Source organism: Patiria miniata, unplaced genomic scaffold, assembly GCF_015706575.1.
Source record: "Patiria miniata isolate m_02_andy unplaced genomic scaffold, ASM1570657v1 HiC_scaffold_13, whole genome shotgun sequence".
NCBI lineage: Eukaryota > Metazoa > Echinodermata > Asteroidea > Valvatida > Asterinidae > Patiria > Patiria miniata.
The window spans coordinates 17930027-17945929 of NW_024037051.1; the positions used below are offsets into that span (position 1 = coordinate 17930027).

General features: G+C 40.4%; 1 protein-coding gene across 1 annotated transcript in view; it reads left to right on the plus strand.

Moving 5' to 3' along the window:
* Positions 1–14435, plus strand: part of LOC119721439 (valine--tRNA ligase-like) — a 28716-nt gene extending 14281 nt beyond the window's left edge. The window contains exons 13-23 of the mRNA XM_038191520.1: positions 395–500; positions 1164–1234; positions 2013–2243; positions 3327–3474; positions 4917–5044; positions 5807–5962; positions 6647–6853; positions 7779–7890; positions 9630–9802; positions 12166–12315; positions 13957–14435. Of these exons, the coding sequence (XP_038047448.1) occupies positions 395–500; positions 1164–1234; positions 2013–2243; positions 3327–3474; positions 4917–5044; positions 5807–5962; positions 6647–6853; positions 7779–7890; positions 9630–9802; positions 12166–12315; positions 13957–14034 (1560 nt within the window). The 3' untranslated portion in view covers positions 14035–14435. The remainder of the gene's footprint in view (positions 1–394; positions 501–1163; positions 1235–2012; positions 2244–3326; positions 3475–4916; positions 5045–5806; positions 5963–6646; positions 6854–7778; positions 7891–9629; positions 9803–12165; positions 12316–13956) is intronic.
* Positions 14436–15903: the final 1468 nt, after the last annotated feature.

Consider the following 15903-nt stretch of genomic DNA (forward strand, 5'->3'; position numbering starts at 1 on the left):
CGTTCATTCAACTCGAGAACAGAGTTTCGAACATACGCCCCTTGTGTCCCTCCCATTGTTCCTCTCACTATTGGAGTCGCTCAAGCCTATTGATATGTCAAAATGAGGTTCAAAGTTAGTTCCCCTGCAAAAAATAAGTAATATTCGAAAGACTCATTTTACAGGATCAAAGAAGTTTTTTGGAATGAGAAAAGATTTCTCCGTAAATTTGATAAAGAAATGCATCAAGATAATTTTAACAGTTTTCCACATAACAGATTATAAACAACTTCTTGATTACCTAACCGCAATATAGTTTTTATGAGAAAACCAAATTGTATACGTAGGGAAAGAGAAACGTTTAGTTGATGATGTTTTTCTTATCTTTTAATTTGATTGTTTTATTGGATAACAGAATGTAGATAACAATTATTGGGTCAGCGCCAGATCTGAAGCAGAGGCCCTACAGATTGCTGCTGAACGCTTTAAAGTTCCTGCCGAGAAGATCTCACTCAAACAAGGTAAAGTAGCTTGCCCAAGGATACCAACTATGAATTAATTTACGATAAAACTCAAATCAGTTTTACTCTTAAATAGTCGACTCTACTAGTCCAACCATCGTCGACTAGCATGCGTTTGAACAGAGTTGGTCAAACTATGGTTAGGCCAAAAAAAAAAAAGGCTCCAGTTTCTGGTCTGCGCGTGTCACCGTAGCCATGCGGGGCGGCAAAATTATTTATTTTTTTTAATGTAAGATGATGTCTCAAAACCGCCAAACTCATTGGTTTGACTGGAATCCTGCTGCTGCACGATTTTGCCGTTTTAGATGGGGTTACGATCAAGTATAAGCTCTATGTGGCCTTTCTGGGTTCCCATATATTTTGCACTAAATTTAGTCGGGCACCAATTGCAGTCATCATCCGACATTTGAAGAAAAAACAAGTTAAAAAAAAAAAGCCGCAACGCTGCAACACTTTTGGGGCAAGCTCCATACCAGAAACCGAAGATTTTTTGTTTTGCCTTAACTATGGTCCTTGATCGAACATGCCCTTAAATGGCCCTCTTGGACCAGCCAAAACACCCCAAAGATGGCCGCTAAATGCAAATAGTTTATATTGAGGCCACCAGCAAGGGTATTGCAAACCTATCACATTCATTTCTGTTTCTGTGCATTTTGTCGATAGATGAGGATGTACTGGATACGTGGTTTTCATCAGCCATCTTCCCATTCTCCATATTTGGCTGGCCCAACCAGGTAGGTGGCTTGACAATGTGATCAAATTGTCTTTGTGAAGTAAGAGTACATTTTATTTGGATTGAGCTGAAGACTAGAGATTGCTCCATTATTTAGGACTGTTTTGGTCACCATATGACCAAAGGGAAGAATGCAAAATTAAAGAAGTTGCTCGAAGTTGAACCGTGAGGTATCCAGTAAAACCTCTTAAAACCTCGAGGTAAAGCTCAAGGTAAACCTCAAAGTAAACCTCAGGTAAAGCTCAAGGTAAACCTCAAAGTAAACCTCAGGGTAAAGCTCAAGGTAAACCTCAGGGTAAACCTCAAGGTAAAGCTCAAGGTAAAACTCAAAGTAAACCTCGGGGTAAACCTCAGGGTAAAGCTCAAGGTAAACCTCAGGGTTAACCTCAGGGTAAACCTCAAGGTAAACCTGAAAAAACCTCAAGGACCCGCCTGCTTTATTCTGCATTCTACCCTAATCAAGATGAAACACTTGATATGTTTGATATGATAATGATATGTTAATGTCAACCAGTCTAGAATAATAATAATGGATACTTATATAGCGCTTTTAACTAAAGATCAAAATGCTTAACATTATTACTACCCTCATCGGGCTGGTATTACGTTCCAAAGACAATCTGCGCTACCTTGGAGTATTCAGCTCAATGCTGCCATGTCGGTGCAAAGAACTGGTAGCTTAAAACAGTAACAGTAACCATCTCTGCCCTCACAGGTACTAGGCTTCCTTCTTGCATTAGTTCTACCAAATTTACCTTCCGTGTTTTTTTTTTTTGCAGACTGAGGACCTGGAAGTCTTCTACCCAGGCACGCTTCTCGAGACAGGCCACGATATTCTGTTCTTCTGGGTTGCCCGCATGGTCATGTTTGCCTTCAAGTTGACGGACAAGCTGCCGTTCAAGGAGGTGTATCTGCACGCCATGGTACGGGACGCTCACGGCCGCAAGATGAGCAAGTCGCTGGGCAACGTCATCGATCCCATTGACATCATTCAAGGGATCACGCTGGAGGTAAGTGTGATGTTATCGTTTGTCACTTATATGAAAAAACAAGTGTTGCCAAATGGATGTGAATGGGGGAAGTAATAACAAGGTTGTTAACCCTTTCCTTACCATGGGCGACTTTTGTCGACAAGAAGAACCCCCCTGCTGGTTCCCATGGGTGACTTTAGTCGACCAGGAAACCACACACAGAACACCCTCAACACAGATATATTCACTACTTTTCAGAAAGGCGGCATGTTGATATGTTTGCCCGCTCATACATCAACCATATATACCAGCTGAAAGAGTGTTTTCGGATCGTTCTAATGGTGTAGTTTATTCATAGTGTTGCCATTACAAAAAAATGAGAAAAGTGCTTGAGAAGTATCCACTCACAAATTGAGGTATGGAGTGCCATTTGGTCATTAAAAATGGCTTGCAGTTTGAAAAATGGAACCAGATGAACAAACAGGCATAACTTTCTTATATTTACACATATGGACTTCATTTTTACATCAGATAAAAGAGTAAGGTGCAATGAACAAACTTTACCACAACACCTATGATTTAAATCACTCCTTGGCAGTGAAAATCTGGGTTGAAAAAAGTGAGTTTTGGACTTGTGGTCAATTTGTTCACGCTCTAGTGATTTCCGCATGACTGAGCAAACAATTTGGTCCTGGGGAGAGCCAAGTCAATAAACAATGTGGGCATGAAAAGGTTAACGAACTACTCTGTGCTGGAATGTTTCAGGAATTTTTCCCAGGTCGATTGACTGTAAAAATATTATTATTATTTTTGGTTTATTTCCACTGGCTTGCAACCCGATCATTGAATTGCATAGTGATGATATTAATAAGACCTTTACAATTATAAAAACAAATTTACACAATTCATTTTAAGATTTGGATAAAAATACATCAGTCAAAACTTTCAATTATAAAGAAAGATTAAAGGATCCCCTCATGACAAACATAAGGTTAAAAACATAGAAATTAGATTGGACGGCAACCAGTGGAATACCATTTACTGCAAACGGTCAGGGAAGCTACGGTAAAGTTAAAATAAAATGAATAAATGCGACATCTTTTTCTTTTTTTTTGCCATTAGAATCTACACAAGTTGCTGGAGAATAGCAACCTTGATCCCAGGGAGATAACCAAAGCTAAGGAGGGTCAGACGGCTGACTATCCCAACGGTATCCCAGAGTGTGGCACGGATGCACTGAGGTTTGCTCTGTGCGCTTACACTGCACAAGGTATGGAAATAAACCACAACAAATTGGCTGGACTCCAAACACTGTTTGATTCGGGACATGGTCTTGCATGAACACATGAGTTAATAAGAAATATGTGACCTGTTCTGTCAAGATCAGACTTTCCTGGGCATATGGTCAAAAATGAGTTTTTTGCATATTGTTAAAATATGTTCTTTTTCCTTTTAATAGGTGGTTTAAGTTTTTAATCCAGTCATTCCTGTGCAAAGTTATGCTATTTTGAAGTTCATTGTGTTGAAAAGTAGAAAATGGAGAAAATGGCCACGAACGTCACAAAACAGTAATTTCTCAAAAATACTACATTTAGAGTTCAACTTAGGGTTTCAAACTTTTATGGTATGTTTTATACATGTTCAGGATTACAAATATGCACAAATTTGAAAATCGAAAAAAAATCACCCCCACAGCGTTTTTTAAGCCCTATCTCAATTTCAATCTCTGCCCAGAAGCGTCTGCTTTTGACAGAACAGGTCACATATAAATGTGTGCTTGGTAGGTATTAATCACTCTGTTTAAGACCGCTTGGAGTTTCGGTGCTGATAATTACCCGAGCCGAAGGCGAGGGTAATTATCAGCACCCAGACTCCAAGCGGTCTTCAACAGAGTGATTAATACCTACCAAGCACATATTTATTCCAATTCATAATTGAACCAAAATTCACACTAGAGCCTCTTAACCCGAGTTGAACTCAACCCTGGGTGAACCCAGTGCTGCCCCAGGTTGAGTGTTTTATTTTCCAACCCCACGTTGGAGTGTCATGGCCTAGCGGTTAAGAGCACTGAACTCATGCTCTGGTGTTTCAGAGGCAACAGTGGCGTGGGTTCGTGCCCGGGCCCAGACACCTGTGCCCTTAAGCAAGGCACTTGACCATTATTGCTTCGTCCTTCGGATGGGACGTTAAGCCGGAGGTCCCGTGCGTTGTATGAGGCCTAAACACGTAAAAGAATCCAGTGACACTTATCGCTAAGAGAAGGGGTTTGCCCCGGTGTTTCTGGGTTCCTAGTTATACTCCCTTGTGGAAGTCGTTAGGAGAAGAACCAACCAAGTAACCAAGCACCAAGTTCAACCCTACATAGTTTCACGCTTGTTTCCTGCAAACCGAGCTTAATATTTTGCTCGGTAACTACTGTTTTGAACCCTACCGAGAGTTCAAACCTGGGTTGAAAATTTCAACCCTGGCGTGGAGCATGGTTGAGTTCAACCCTGGGCGACATCAATCTCAGGGTTGACGCGGGGTTGGTGCGGGGTTGAACATTTTCAAGTGTTTAAAGCTGCATGTTTTCACCCCTGTGTCAACCCCGGTCAACCCTGAGATTTGTTTGGTGTGAAAAGGCCTTATGTTGAATTCCGGTTCAACACGGAGATTTTGGACAAGTGTGTAAAGGCCCTTGTGAGTACTCAGTTATTGAATTATTGTCTGCAGGTCGTGACATTAATCTGGACGTGCTGCGCGTTCAGGGCTATCGCTTCTTCTGCAACAAGTTGTGGAACGCCACCAAGTTTGCCCTGAAGGCAATAGGGGACGACTTCACACCGCTTGCTGAATTCAAGGTAAGGAAGGCATTCCCAGGCAAAAAACAACAACATGCTTCTCAAAAGCCAGTTCATTGACAACTGATGGGGCTACCCTGGTAAAATAACACGAAATAAATAAACGAATGAATAAATAAAAAGTATATTCCTGCTCTGAAGCAAAATTGTGAGAAAAGGATTTTATCCTGCTACTATTTCAGAACTCTGTATGTTTAAATGAATAAAACACTTATTAGTCTCTTCTTGTTTGTGGATTTTTGAGTAAAAAAAAAATAGCTGTGCATAAAGATTGATATGCATGTAAACACTTTTCAAAGTTTGAAGCTTTTTTTTCACAACTGAAACCATAATTAAGTCTTAAAAATACAATTGAATTTTAAAATACATTCTCCTGTGAGCCACACCCAAAAGCTTGATCGTGCTATCTTTTTTAACATTTCTATTATCAGACCTATTGTGTTTTCATTGGAGAGGCATTCAGATACTTTGCCATACTTTGCCCAGTGTACCTCTTACCAACCCAACTGCGTAAAGGGCCTAGTGTTTTTCGACTACGATTTCAAACCTCCAACTTCTGCATATCTGCACTGTTGCTACATGTATGCCCAATCAAAGCAAGACACTAAACCCCCAAAAATACTTGCAAATACATTTTTTTGGGGGGGGGGGGTGGGAGAGGAGGGTCTAGGTACGCTGGTAATTGATCATTTTCATTACTCTAACTTGAGTTAATATTTAAAAGATGAGCTCAATCACTCATAATCTTTCCTCTTGTGACAGTTGAGTGGTTCCGAGACTCACATGGACCGCTGGATTCTCAGCAAGCTAGCTGGCACCGTCAAAGTCTGTGAGGACGGCTGGCCGACCTATGACTTCCCCGGCATCACCACACGCATCCATGCATTCTGGCTGTATGATCTATGCGACGTCTACTTGGTAAAAATAATAATTTGCGATTGTGTGTGTGTGTGTTTTCATTTAAAGAACATTTTAAAAGAAGCGTCCATCATTTGCAATGCAGCATGTTCGTTTGATGCAACAAAAGTGCTCAAAACCTAAAGAAGGGTGCTAAACAACTAACCTGATGAAGTTTTAGCTCAGTGAATGCTGTATATTCCGAGAAAACAATATTCTAGGATCTCAATTTCAAATCAAAAGTTGCTGGGTCATGTTTTGAATTGGGCCTGAATTCAGCGTCCGAGACATGTTCTCACTGAGCTGATTGTAGCTAAGCGATGTCGCGCACCGAACTGTCGAATTATAGCAACTGCGCGCGTGCGTTGTGTTAACGCTTGCATGAGCTTTGGTGAATAAACATACGAACTACTTACGGACAATTTTCGTTGGACTTTCGTTGTAAAAACTTTCTTTCATTTGTTGCTTCAAACAACAGCATGCGAGAACGAATATTTGAAAGGGAGTTTAGTTCCATCACTATCTTTAAACCAAGTATGTTTTTCAATAAAAATTACGTCAGTTACATTTTGATAGCTGCAAATGATGGATTGTAGCTTAAATAGCCTTCGCAGAAATGTTGGCCTGGGTAAAGTCAATGCTTTACAGCTGATTTCCAAACAATCAACAACATTTTTCTAAACCAACTTTTCTGCTGACATCCAGGAGTCCATCAAGCCCGTCTTACGCGGCTCTGACACCGCGGCCCTGGCCACCACGCGCCAGGTCCTGTACACCTGCCTGGACGTTGCCTTATGTCTCATCTCTCCCTTCATGCCTTTCCTGACCGAGGAGTTGTTCCAGAGGTTACCGCGCAGGACCGCGAACGAGCCACTGAGTATATGCGTCACACCCTATCCTGAGACATGCGAGGTATTATTTCTATTTCTCAATTTTAATTTCTCAAGTTGAACAGAGAAATTGACTAGAGGGAGGTTTGAACCTGCGACATCTGGATTGCCATTCCGGTGCCCTAGCAAGTGAGCTATCCAGCCCTGTTAGCTCAGTTGGTGGGGCGTTGGAACAGTAATCAGGAGGTTGCAGGTTCAAACACTCGCTCCAGCAATTTCTGTGTTCAACTTTAAAATTATTATTATCACCTGGTTAGTATACCTTTGTGGTTTGTTTGATAAGTATATTTGTGATGCGATCAAGCTAAATGAGTCGTTTGTCGGGAATTTTTATGTGGAGATACAGGCCAAAATAAATTCATCACATCTCTTGGTGTTACGAATTCTATAACTTTTGAACTAAAGATGGTACCAGCATATGGTTTTCACACCAGGAATGCTGAGATTGTGCTCTTTTCAAATCTGTAATAAAAAGGTTTGCTTTTGATAGTCTAACACACATCCCAGTAGTCAACAACTTTTAAAGGCATATTGCTTTTTGATGGACTTTGTTCACTTGCAATAACATCACTCAAAATCAAAAGAAGAACGTTCAAAACCAATCCGGTTTAAGTTTCAGCTCAGTGGATATTACGCTTTTCAAGAAAACAGTGGAAACCATGCACAAGCTTTTGATCACAAAGAACGATCTTTGTCTGTAGTACTCTTTATTTCCAAAAAAAACCCAGTCAATTGACTGATCGTTGGAAATCACCTATATTTCTTGATGTGTTCTAAACGACAGCAAGCCAGATTGAAACATTAAGATGGTTTATTACCAGTACAATCTTTAATCCAAGTAAGATTTTTGATAATAATTCAGTAGGGTACTTTGGTGATAAATGCTAATAATCCTATACGTCTTTGAAGTTATTCTTTGGTATCGTCTACGTTGATTTTTTTCCCAGCATCCATGGTACAGTGAGCAGATCGAGGCGGAGGTTTCTCTGGTCCAAGACATTGTTGGTAAAGCCAGGTCCATGAGAGCAGACTACAACCTGACCAAGCAGAAGGCCGACAGTAAGTTGGGTTTGCTCCGCTGGTAGATTGACTTTGGGTCCGTCTTTCCTTTGTTTGATAGCTGATTATAAAATCTTGTCTACAGAACCAGTCGCAGGACTGGCTGAGAGCGTGTCACAATATTCAAGGTCTTTTACTTTTTCACACCTCCAAAAAAAAATATACCATGGCAGCCTCACTCTGAAAAGTAGTATAAATTGTTGCATCAACATAGCAACTGAATATCTGTGTGTAGACACAGGTGTGTGGGCTGTCTCTTGATGATAAGTATATGTCTATCTTACACGGCCAAATAGAATAAACCATGTTAGCCTTGCTCTCAAAAGTTGTAGATTGCACCAACCCAGCAACCGAATGTCTGTTTGCACGCACAGGTGTGCTGGTAGTCTTGGCCTAAGTTGCAATCTCGTTAGCGATTCTTGATCACCGCACGTGGCGTGTATGTTTACAACCATCTCGCGAGCGCACGTGACTGACTATCAACCATTTCCTGATCGCTGATTGATTCCCTAGAATAGCCTGGGCATAAAATAAAGAAAAAGCTACACGGCTACTTCAAGTTTCCCAAGATGTTAGTGCGAGCAGGTGCGCTGTTCTAATCAAGCCATTAGATATACACAATCCACTATCGATCACTGGCATCCTTCGGCCAAGACTAGTGTGTTGGTTGTTGAGTGATGATTGATGTCACAGGTGACATGGTCAATATTTTAAGCCATTAGCACCTGTACTACATTGTATTACAATGTACTTATTCACTGAGGAGTACTTAAACTCATTGAGTGCTAAGGCTACCTCAGGTGATTTGGGGTGTTACAGGGAGTGAGAGACAGGGTGGTTTGGGGCAGTATACAGGGACTGATAGGCTAAAATTACCATTTTGCCCCATTAAGGCTCACATTAAGGCCACGTGAATTTTTTCTGTGTAAACGAGTTGGGGTGCTGTGGTCCAATGGTTACGGTGTTCGACTCGTGTGCTGTGGTACACGGGTTCGAATCCTGGCCGTGGGAACATGGTGCTTGTGCTCTTGAGCAAGGCACTTTACCACTATTGCTTCGTCCTTCGGATGGGATGTAAAGCCATATGTCCCGTGTGTTGTGTAATGCACGTTAAAGAACCCAGTAACACTTGTCGCTTAGAGAAGGGGTTCGCCCCGGTGTTTCTGGCAGTGGCCGCAGCACCTTGCCACACCTCCAGTTTAAATTCCCTAGATGGAATATTTCAGAGGACCACCAACCAAGCAAACCAAGCAAGTTGGAATTGAATTGAGTTGAGGAGGGCATCCTTGCAATGCGTACATTTACTGTGGCTGCCATGGAGACTGTACAGTAAAGTAACGGCATTATTTTTATAGCCCAAGTTGCCACTCCCACGCATAGCTTCCAAAGCAGCATTGATGTTAAATGCAACAGAAAGCAACAGAGTCCCATGCTGTGTTGCATCTTGTTGCATTTAGCAGGGTAACTGCTCATGTTGCCAAAGCTGATACCACAGATTCCACTGTTGCAATTTGTTGCATTTAGCAGGGTATTAAATGCATACTGCCAAGGCTGGTGTGTACCGAATTCACTATACAATGGAACAGTCTACTGTTGCTTTTAGCAGGGTTTTCATTTCAGTTGTGTTGCATTCTATTGTATATAGCAGGGTGCTAACCTGATTTGCGTTAGGGTTAATTCCAAAGCATTGTTAAACAAGAGTTAACTCTGCAACTAAAAATGAAAATTTCCAATTTCAGTGTACCTGCGGTGTACAGACCAAGCAGTCGCCGATACGCTCAGCCTCTATGAGAGCCTTATCTCAACACTCTCGTCGGCGTCGGCTGTACATTGCCTGGTTGGAACAGCGCCCCCTAGTGGCTGCGCCATGGCAACCGTCTCGGACAAATGCGAAGTGCACCTTCTACTCAAGGTAACGGAGACTGTTGTCAGTTGACCAAATTTGTGTTGCTGGTTTAGTACCAATTGTCAAGTTTTAGTTGTACTGTCCACAGCGCTAAGTTTGACAGGGCCAACTGGGTGCCGGAAGAATAACATTGTTAACTTAAGGCCAAAAAAAAAAAAGTCTCTGGATTCTGGTATGGAGCTTGCCCAAAAAGTGGTGCAGAGACGCGACTTTTATTTTTTTTTAAACTGATTTTTTTGCTTCAAATGTCGGCTGATGACTGCAAATGGTGTCCGACTATTAAAACTTAGTGCAAAAATATTGGAGTCCAGAGAGGCCACATAAAGCTTATTCTCGACCATAACCCAATCTAAAAACACGTTAAAATTGTGCAGCAGCAGGATTCCAGTCAAACCAGTGAGTTTGGTGGTTTTGAGACATCATCTTTCATTGAAAAAAAAACTTTTCATTTTGGCGACGCGCATGGCTACGGCGACGCGCGCGCATACCAGAAACCGGAGACTCTTTTTTTTTGGCCTAAAGGTATTATACAACATTAGCAACTACCAAATTATTATGAAATACCTTACTTGACTGTAAGTGAATAATGGTCTCATGCATCCTGTGAAATCATGGCACCTGGTGTGCTGTCATTTTCAAGAACAGTGAAATGTTTGTATCAATTTCAAACGATGGGAAAAACCTGACTTTTTTTAAGCACTGCCCCAATTTATCATATTTAGTTAGTTCACATTTTGTTTGCAATGGGTTTGTCTACGAATGGGTGCAAGCCAGATAGTCTGGTTCCCTGACCTGGCAAGTACTGCCCCAATTTATCATATTTAGTCAGTTTGCAGTTTGTTTGCAATGGGTTTGTCTACGAATGGGTGCAAGCCAGCTAGTCTGGTTCCCTGACCTGGCATTCCATAGACGTCTATAAATTGCTCCGTTTCCTCTGAAGTAGCGTCAGGGAACCAGACTACTAGAACATCATTTTGTTTTGGTTTTTCCAGCATCTATGAACACAAAACTTAAACAGGTCAGTGTAACAATATTTGCTATAAACTACTAACTCCCAAATCAATTTATTTCTGCAAATTTCAGCAAAAGCAAATCTTGTATATTACCTTTAAGAATGTTCACAATCACTTGTGGTAATTATGTTCTTATTTTTACAAACTTAAAGATGTAGTCCATCATTTGTAATTTGTGCATTTTGTTCGTTTGAAGCAACAAAAGTGTTCAAAATCTAATGAAGGATACTGAACAACTAACCTGATGAAGTTTCAGCTCAGCTTCAGCTGTGTATTCCAAGAAAAACAGCATTCTAGGATCTCGATTTCAAATCAAAAGTTGCTGAATCATGTTTTGAATTCAGCGTCCGAGACGCGTTCTCACTGAGCCAATTGCGGCTATACGCCATGTCGCGCACTGATCCGACGAATTATAGCAACCGCGCGTGCGTTGTGCCAATGCTTGCGCGCGCTTCGCCGAATAACAGAACGAACTACTAATTTAAATTTTCCTACGGTGCGTCTTAAGACGCACCGTTGGAAAGGCCTTCTTTTGTTGATTACTTCAAATGACAGCTTGCCAAAAAGAATAATTTCACAGGGAGTTTAGTCCCCTTACTATCTTTCAACCAAGTATGTTTTTCAACAATAATTACGCCAGTTACTTTTCGGATGGCTGCAAATGATGGACTATAGCTTTAAGTCCAATGGTAACGCTACACACGATGTATCCACAAACTACTCTGATATTGTAGTCTCCACAATGCACAATGCAAAGCCTCAAAATTATATTATACAAATATTGGGTGGCTCAGAGTGAAATGGGAGGAATATTATCGCAAGGTAAAATCTGGACTTTTCCATTTCACGAGGCAAAGCTGAGTGAACTGGAAAAGTCCAGATTTTATCGAGCGATAATATTCCTCCCATTTCACAAATTAAAGCCACTCAATATATTTGTTTTATATGACTGACATATAGATCCTTGATATTTTAACTTTTATTTCAATACAAAGTTGGTGGAAAATGTGCTTCTCTCTACCAAACCACCCCTTCACGAAAATGTTTGAACCAAACTCTATAGCGCTGGCTCTTTGGAACAATACGCATTACGCGCAACGCTTATCGCGTACATCAGCATGCATTTGCACACAAATACCGCGTCATGGAACAAGAGTGATCCTAACTCTTGAATAGTATTTCCCATTCCCCATGGGCGAATGGGACTTTTTGAGCCCCGGCGTGAATGGGAGCAATAACGAATGTCACGTGATGTGAGTTCCACCAATCAAATGACAAGGAACTGTATGTTAGATATATATATATAAAGTACTGTTTTGAGCCCTGAGATATGTTGGATTTTTCTCTAATTTTCAGGGCTTGGTTGATACTGAGAAGGAGATCAGCAAGCTAGCCCAGCGAATTGAGAAACTGGAGGTCCAACGCAACAAGCTCCAACAGGCCACAATGGTACCAGACTATGCCACTAAGGTCCCTCAGGCTGTACAAGACAGCAATAAGGAAAAGGTAGGTGTGATTGTAACATGAGGGGCGGAGACTGGGAAGTGGAATGTGGGGGTAAAACATTTATACTGCTTTGCACTTATGATAGTGATCGATGGTCGTCCACTAACGTAAACATTAGCTACTTGCTATGCACCCATGCGTATTGCACGAAGCATGAATTGGGACCTGACATGGCTGGGCTACAATATGCAAATCACTTGGTGCCTAACAAACGCTTTGGAACAGCGGTCTATCTTTTGGGGCAATTTTCATGATTTTGTTGCTGGATTTATATCAATTTAGATTGGTCTGCTGGCTCCAATTTTTTTGGACAGTGCAGCCACACTGTCTAGCTCTCTAACCATGTAAATTATGAGCCTCCACCACCAAGTTCTGAATAATAATCTCATCTGTATTCGCATATGAAGTCGTCCCTGCAAATCCAGCGACAAAATACAGACAAACATAAGCACAGGCGTATGTTTGTTCCCAGGTATTCGTTCGGCATCAACTGATTTGCATATTGTAGCCTAGCCGCATATGAGGTCGCTGATCATGTTTCAGACCGTACATATGAGTGCATAAGGCGTAGTTACTGTTATGTAATAGCGGCCAACTATCTATCTTCGGACACTATCGTCAAATTCCTTGACCAAGGCAACTAGTTAGCATTACATGATAAAGACATGATATTGTCAACCCCTCAGTAAAAGTATACTTTAAAGATAATAGAGCTAAAGTTTAAAAATGTGTATGTTCCGGGTCCTAAAACAAACTTTTTTATGACTCTGTCGAAAATGTTGCCCAGAAAAAGTTATCTAAAAGAAATTGTCATCAATAGTTAGTCAGGCACTTTAATCAATCAGCAACCAAAGCAAACTACTGTATAATGACTACAATTAAAAAAGCTGCTCTACATGTATTAAAGTCAATACCACATACATAACAACAAGTAAAGCAAAAACTATAAGTATGGATAAAAAGAACAGAATGAAGAGAAGCCCCTCAAATAAAGAGAAAACTTTCCAGTGTCTGCTCTGGTAGCTTTAAACTGAGTTGTTTTCACATGCATATTTGTGTTTGAATGTTTTTGGCTACTATACATGTGTACAAAAAAGGGGGCTACATGTCTTCAAAAGCATGGGAGTTTGTACTCTGAAATACCTTATTAAATACCACATTTAGTTGAAATTAAGTCAGTAAACAAGACTCAATGTGGTTTTGAAGTAACCAAATGGGTTAAGCAAAACTAAGTTTTGTTTTTAGTGATCAAATGGTGAATGACAATTGGCTCAATCTAATAATTTGGGTTTCACTTATTTTCCTGTCCCTGTCAAAATTACATCTGTCAATTAAGATTGTCTAATTTTGAATGCACTCCTTGACGCAGTCGTCCTCCAAGAGTGATTATTAACAGCAAATAACCAAGCAAATAAGAACATAGTTTAGAGTCGTTATTAATGTAACTCGACTGGCAAATTACAAAGTTAGTTCAGGGGTAACTTGGAGAGAAAGATGGTCACACTTCGTTCCTGAACTTCATAGAATGACCCAAAGATGTATTATACATATATGATTATGTTTTGGGTACCATACATTTTGATACAGCAAAACTAAAAACAATATTCTGGTTCTTGTTTTTTTGTTTTTATTTTAACATAGATGAGTCAAACAGAGAACGAAGTCCAGAAGCTCCAAGATGCAATGGAGATGTTCAGAAAGGTCAGCGGGGATAATTGACCTTTATCCTTGGAACTTTTGGATATTTTCCAGCCTCATCAAGCAGGTGCAAGACTCACCCGTCACATTAGTTAATTGCAAACTGCAAATCTAAGATAGTTTCTGAGTGTAATAAAACTGTAAACCAGAAAATTATCATGTGACAATTACGCACAATGCACTTATACAATACGAATGTTATTGGGAGTCACTATAAGATCGCAGTAAGTTTTTGATCATATCTTACATACCTTATTTGTCACATTTTGGTTTGTGCTCTCTTCTGTTTGCTTTCTGACTTTGTTTCTTTATCATTAAACTTTCTTTTCCCTGACATCCATTTTTGGTCCCTTTCCAGTTTCTTTTTATTTACACAATGATTTTTGGAAAAGCAGCCATGATCTTAATTCCCATATTTTTTTTTATTGATCACAATTTTTTTTTGAGGGTGACAGTATAATATTCACTATTCTTTGGGACTAAGTTTTGAAATCTTAAATATATACAACTGCACACAGTTTTAACTTGTACAAAGATGTAATAGATATTTCTATTTATGGTGGTGTTTCGTTGTACTTATGCAGGATACTAAAAAAAAGCTGAAGGTTTTTGATATTATGATATACTTGCCAACACTTTCAAAGTGTATGCTACTGTTAACTAAATCTTACAACTACACACAACATGGTATAGTTCAGCCTGCAACTAAGTGTCTGGTTTAAAAGCAACAGGGGCTCATATGTTCAGCTTTCTGAATGAAACAAAAGTAACAGAATATCTTACAATAGACTCATTGTCCAGCCATTGAAAAAGGGTTAAATTTGCACAATTTCCACGACAACAATAATTGGGAAAAGTTTGCCATGTTTACCAAAAATGATCTGGAAAAAAATATTAAATATTAAAATAAAAATGTTACAATAAGGGAAATTTATAGAAGTAACATGCATTACTCTCTGTTGAATTTTCAATATTTTTTAACTGCTGAAAAATCATGGGTTTGTTGGTGCAAACATCTCATTAACCCTTACTCTCTGAGGGTAGTTTACTGCATGTCAGTTGGTTATGCCAATGCCCTCCAGCTGCAGTATATTGGGAGATAAACTATCTTGACAGTGAAGGCTCCAATTGGCAGGAGTTGGAGGCCCTGGAGGGTGCCTGATACTGACCAGCTGGGGGCACTCACTTTGTTATCAGAGGACTCTCATTGTTCTCTGTGGCATGTATTGGAGTGCCTGTCCAGTTACCCTTGAAATGACATGGCAGATATTGGAGGGCCATGCAAAAAACATAGGAGATTTTCTTGAGGCACATATTGGCATGCGTTGGAGGGTCAAGTAGGGTAAGGGTTAATCTCTAAAGTTGAATAAATTGTATCTGCAGGAACACTACCTTGCGTGTGTTTGTCAGTTGTATGTGTCAGCGCTCATTGAGAACGTGAATATTATGTACTCTGCAAAGGTCTGCAATCAAAACATAGCTTACCATAATGATCCCATGTATTCATTTGCACCCATGCGTAGACAAATATGCCCAATAAAGGGAATGGCAAATGCTTTGAGTATAGATTGTTACAAAATGTTGTCCTCTGTTTTTTATACTCTCCTTTTAATGTGCCTTTCAAATGCCCCCCCCCCCCCCCTCCGCGCTGCCCCAGGTTCGATGTCGGGATATGGTTACGTTTTTTATGCCCCAGGAAGGGATTCCATTGTTACCGCTGGCGTATTACATGGAAATGCAATTTATACTGGTGAGCCCCACAGATGTACATGTGTATGTCGGGGATTGTCACTTAAATTTTGCCCTAGGGGTGGGGATTTTGTCACTTCAAAAGTGACAATCCCCACGTCTTGGTTGGGGCAGCCCAGGGGGGAGGGGTAGGGAAACAAT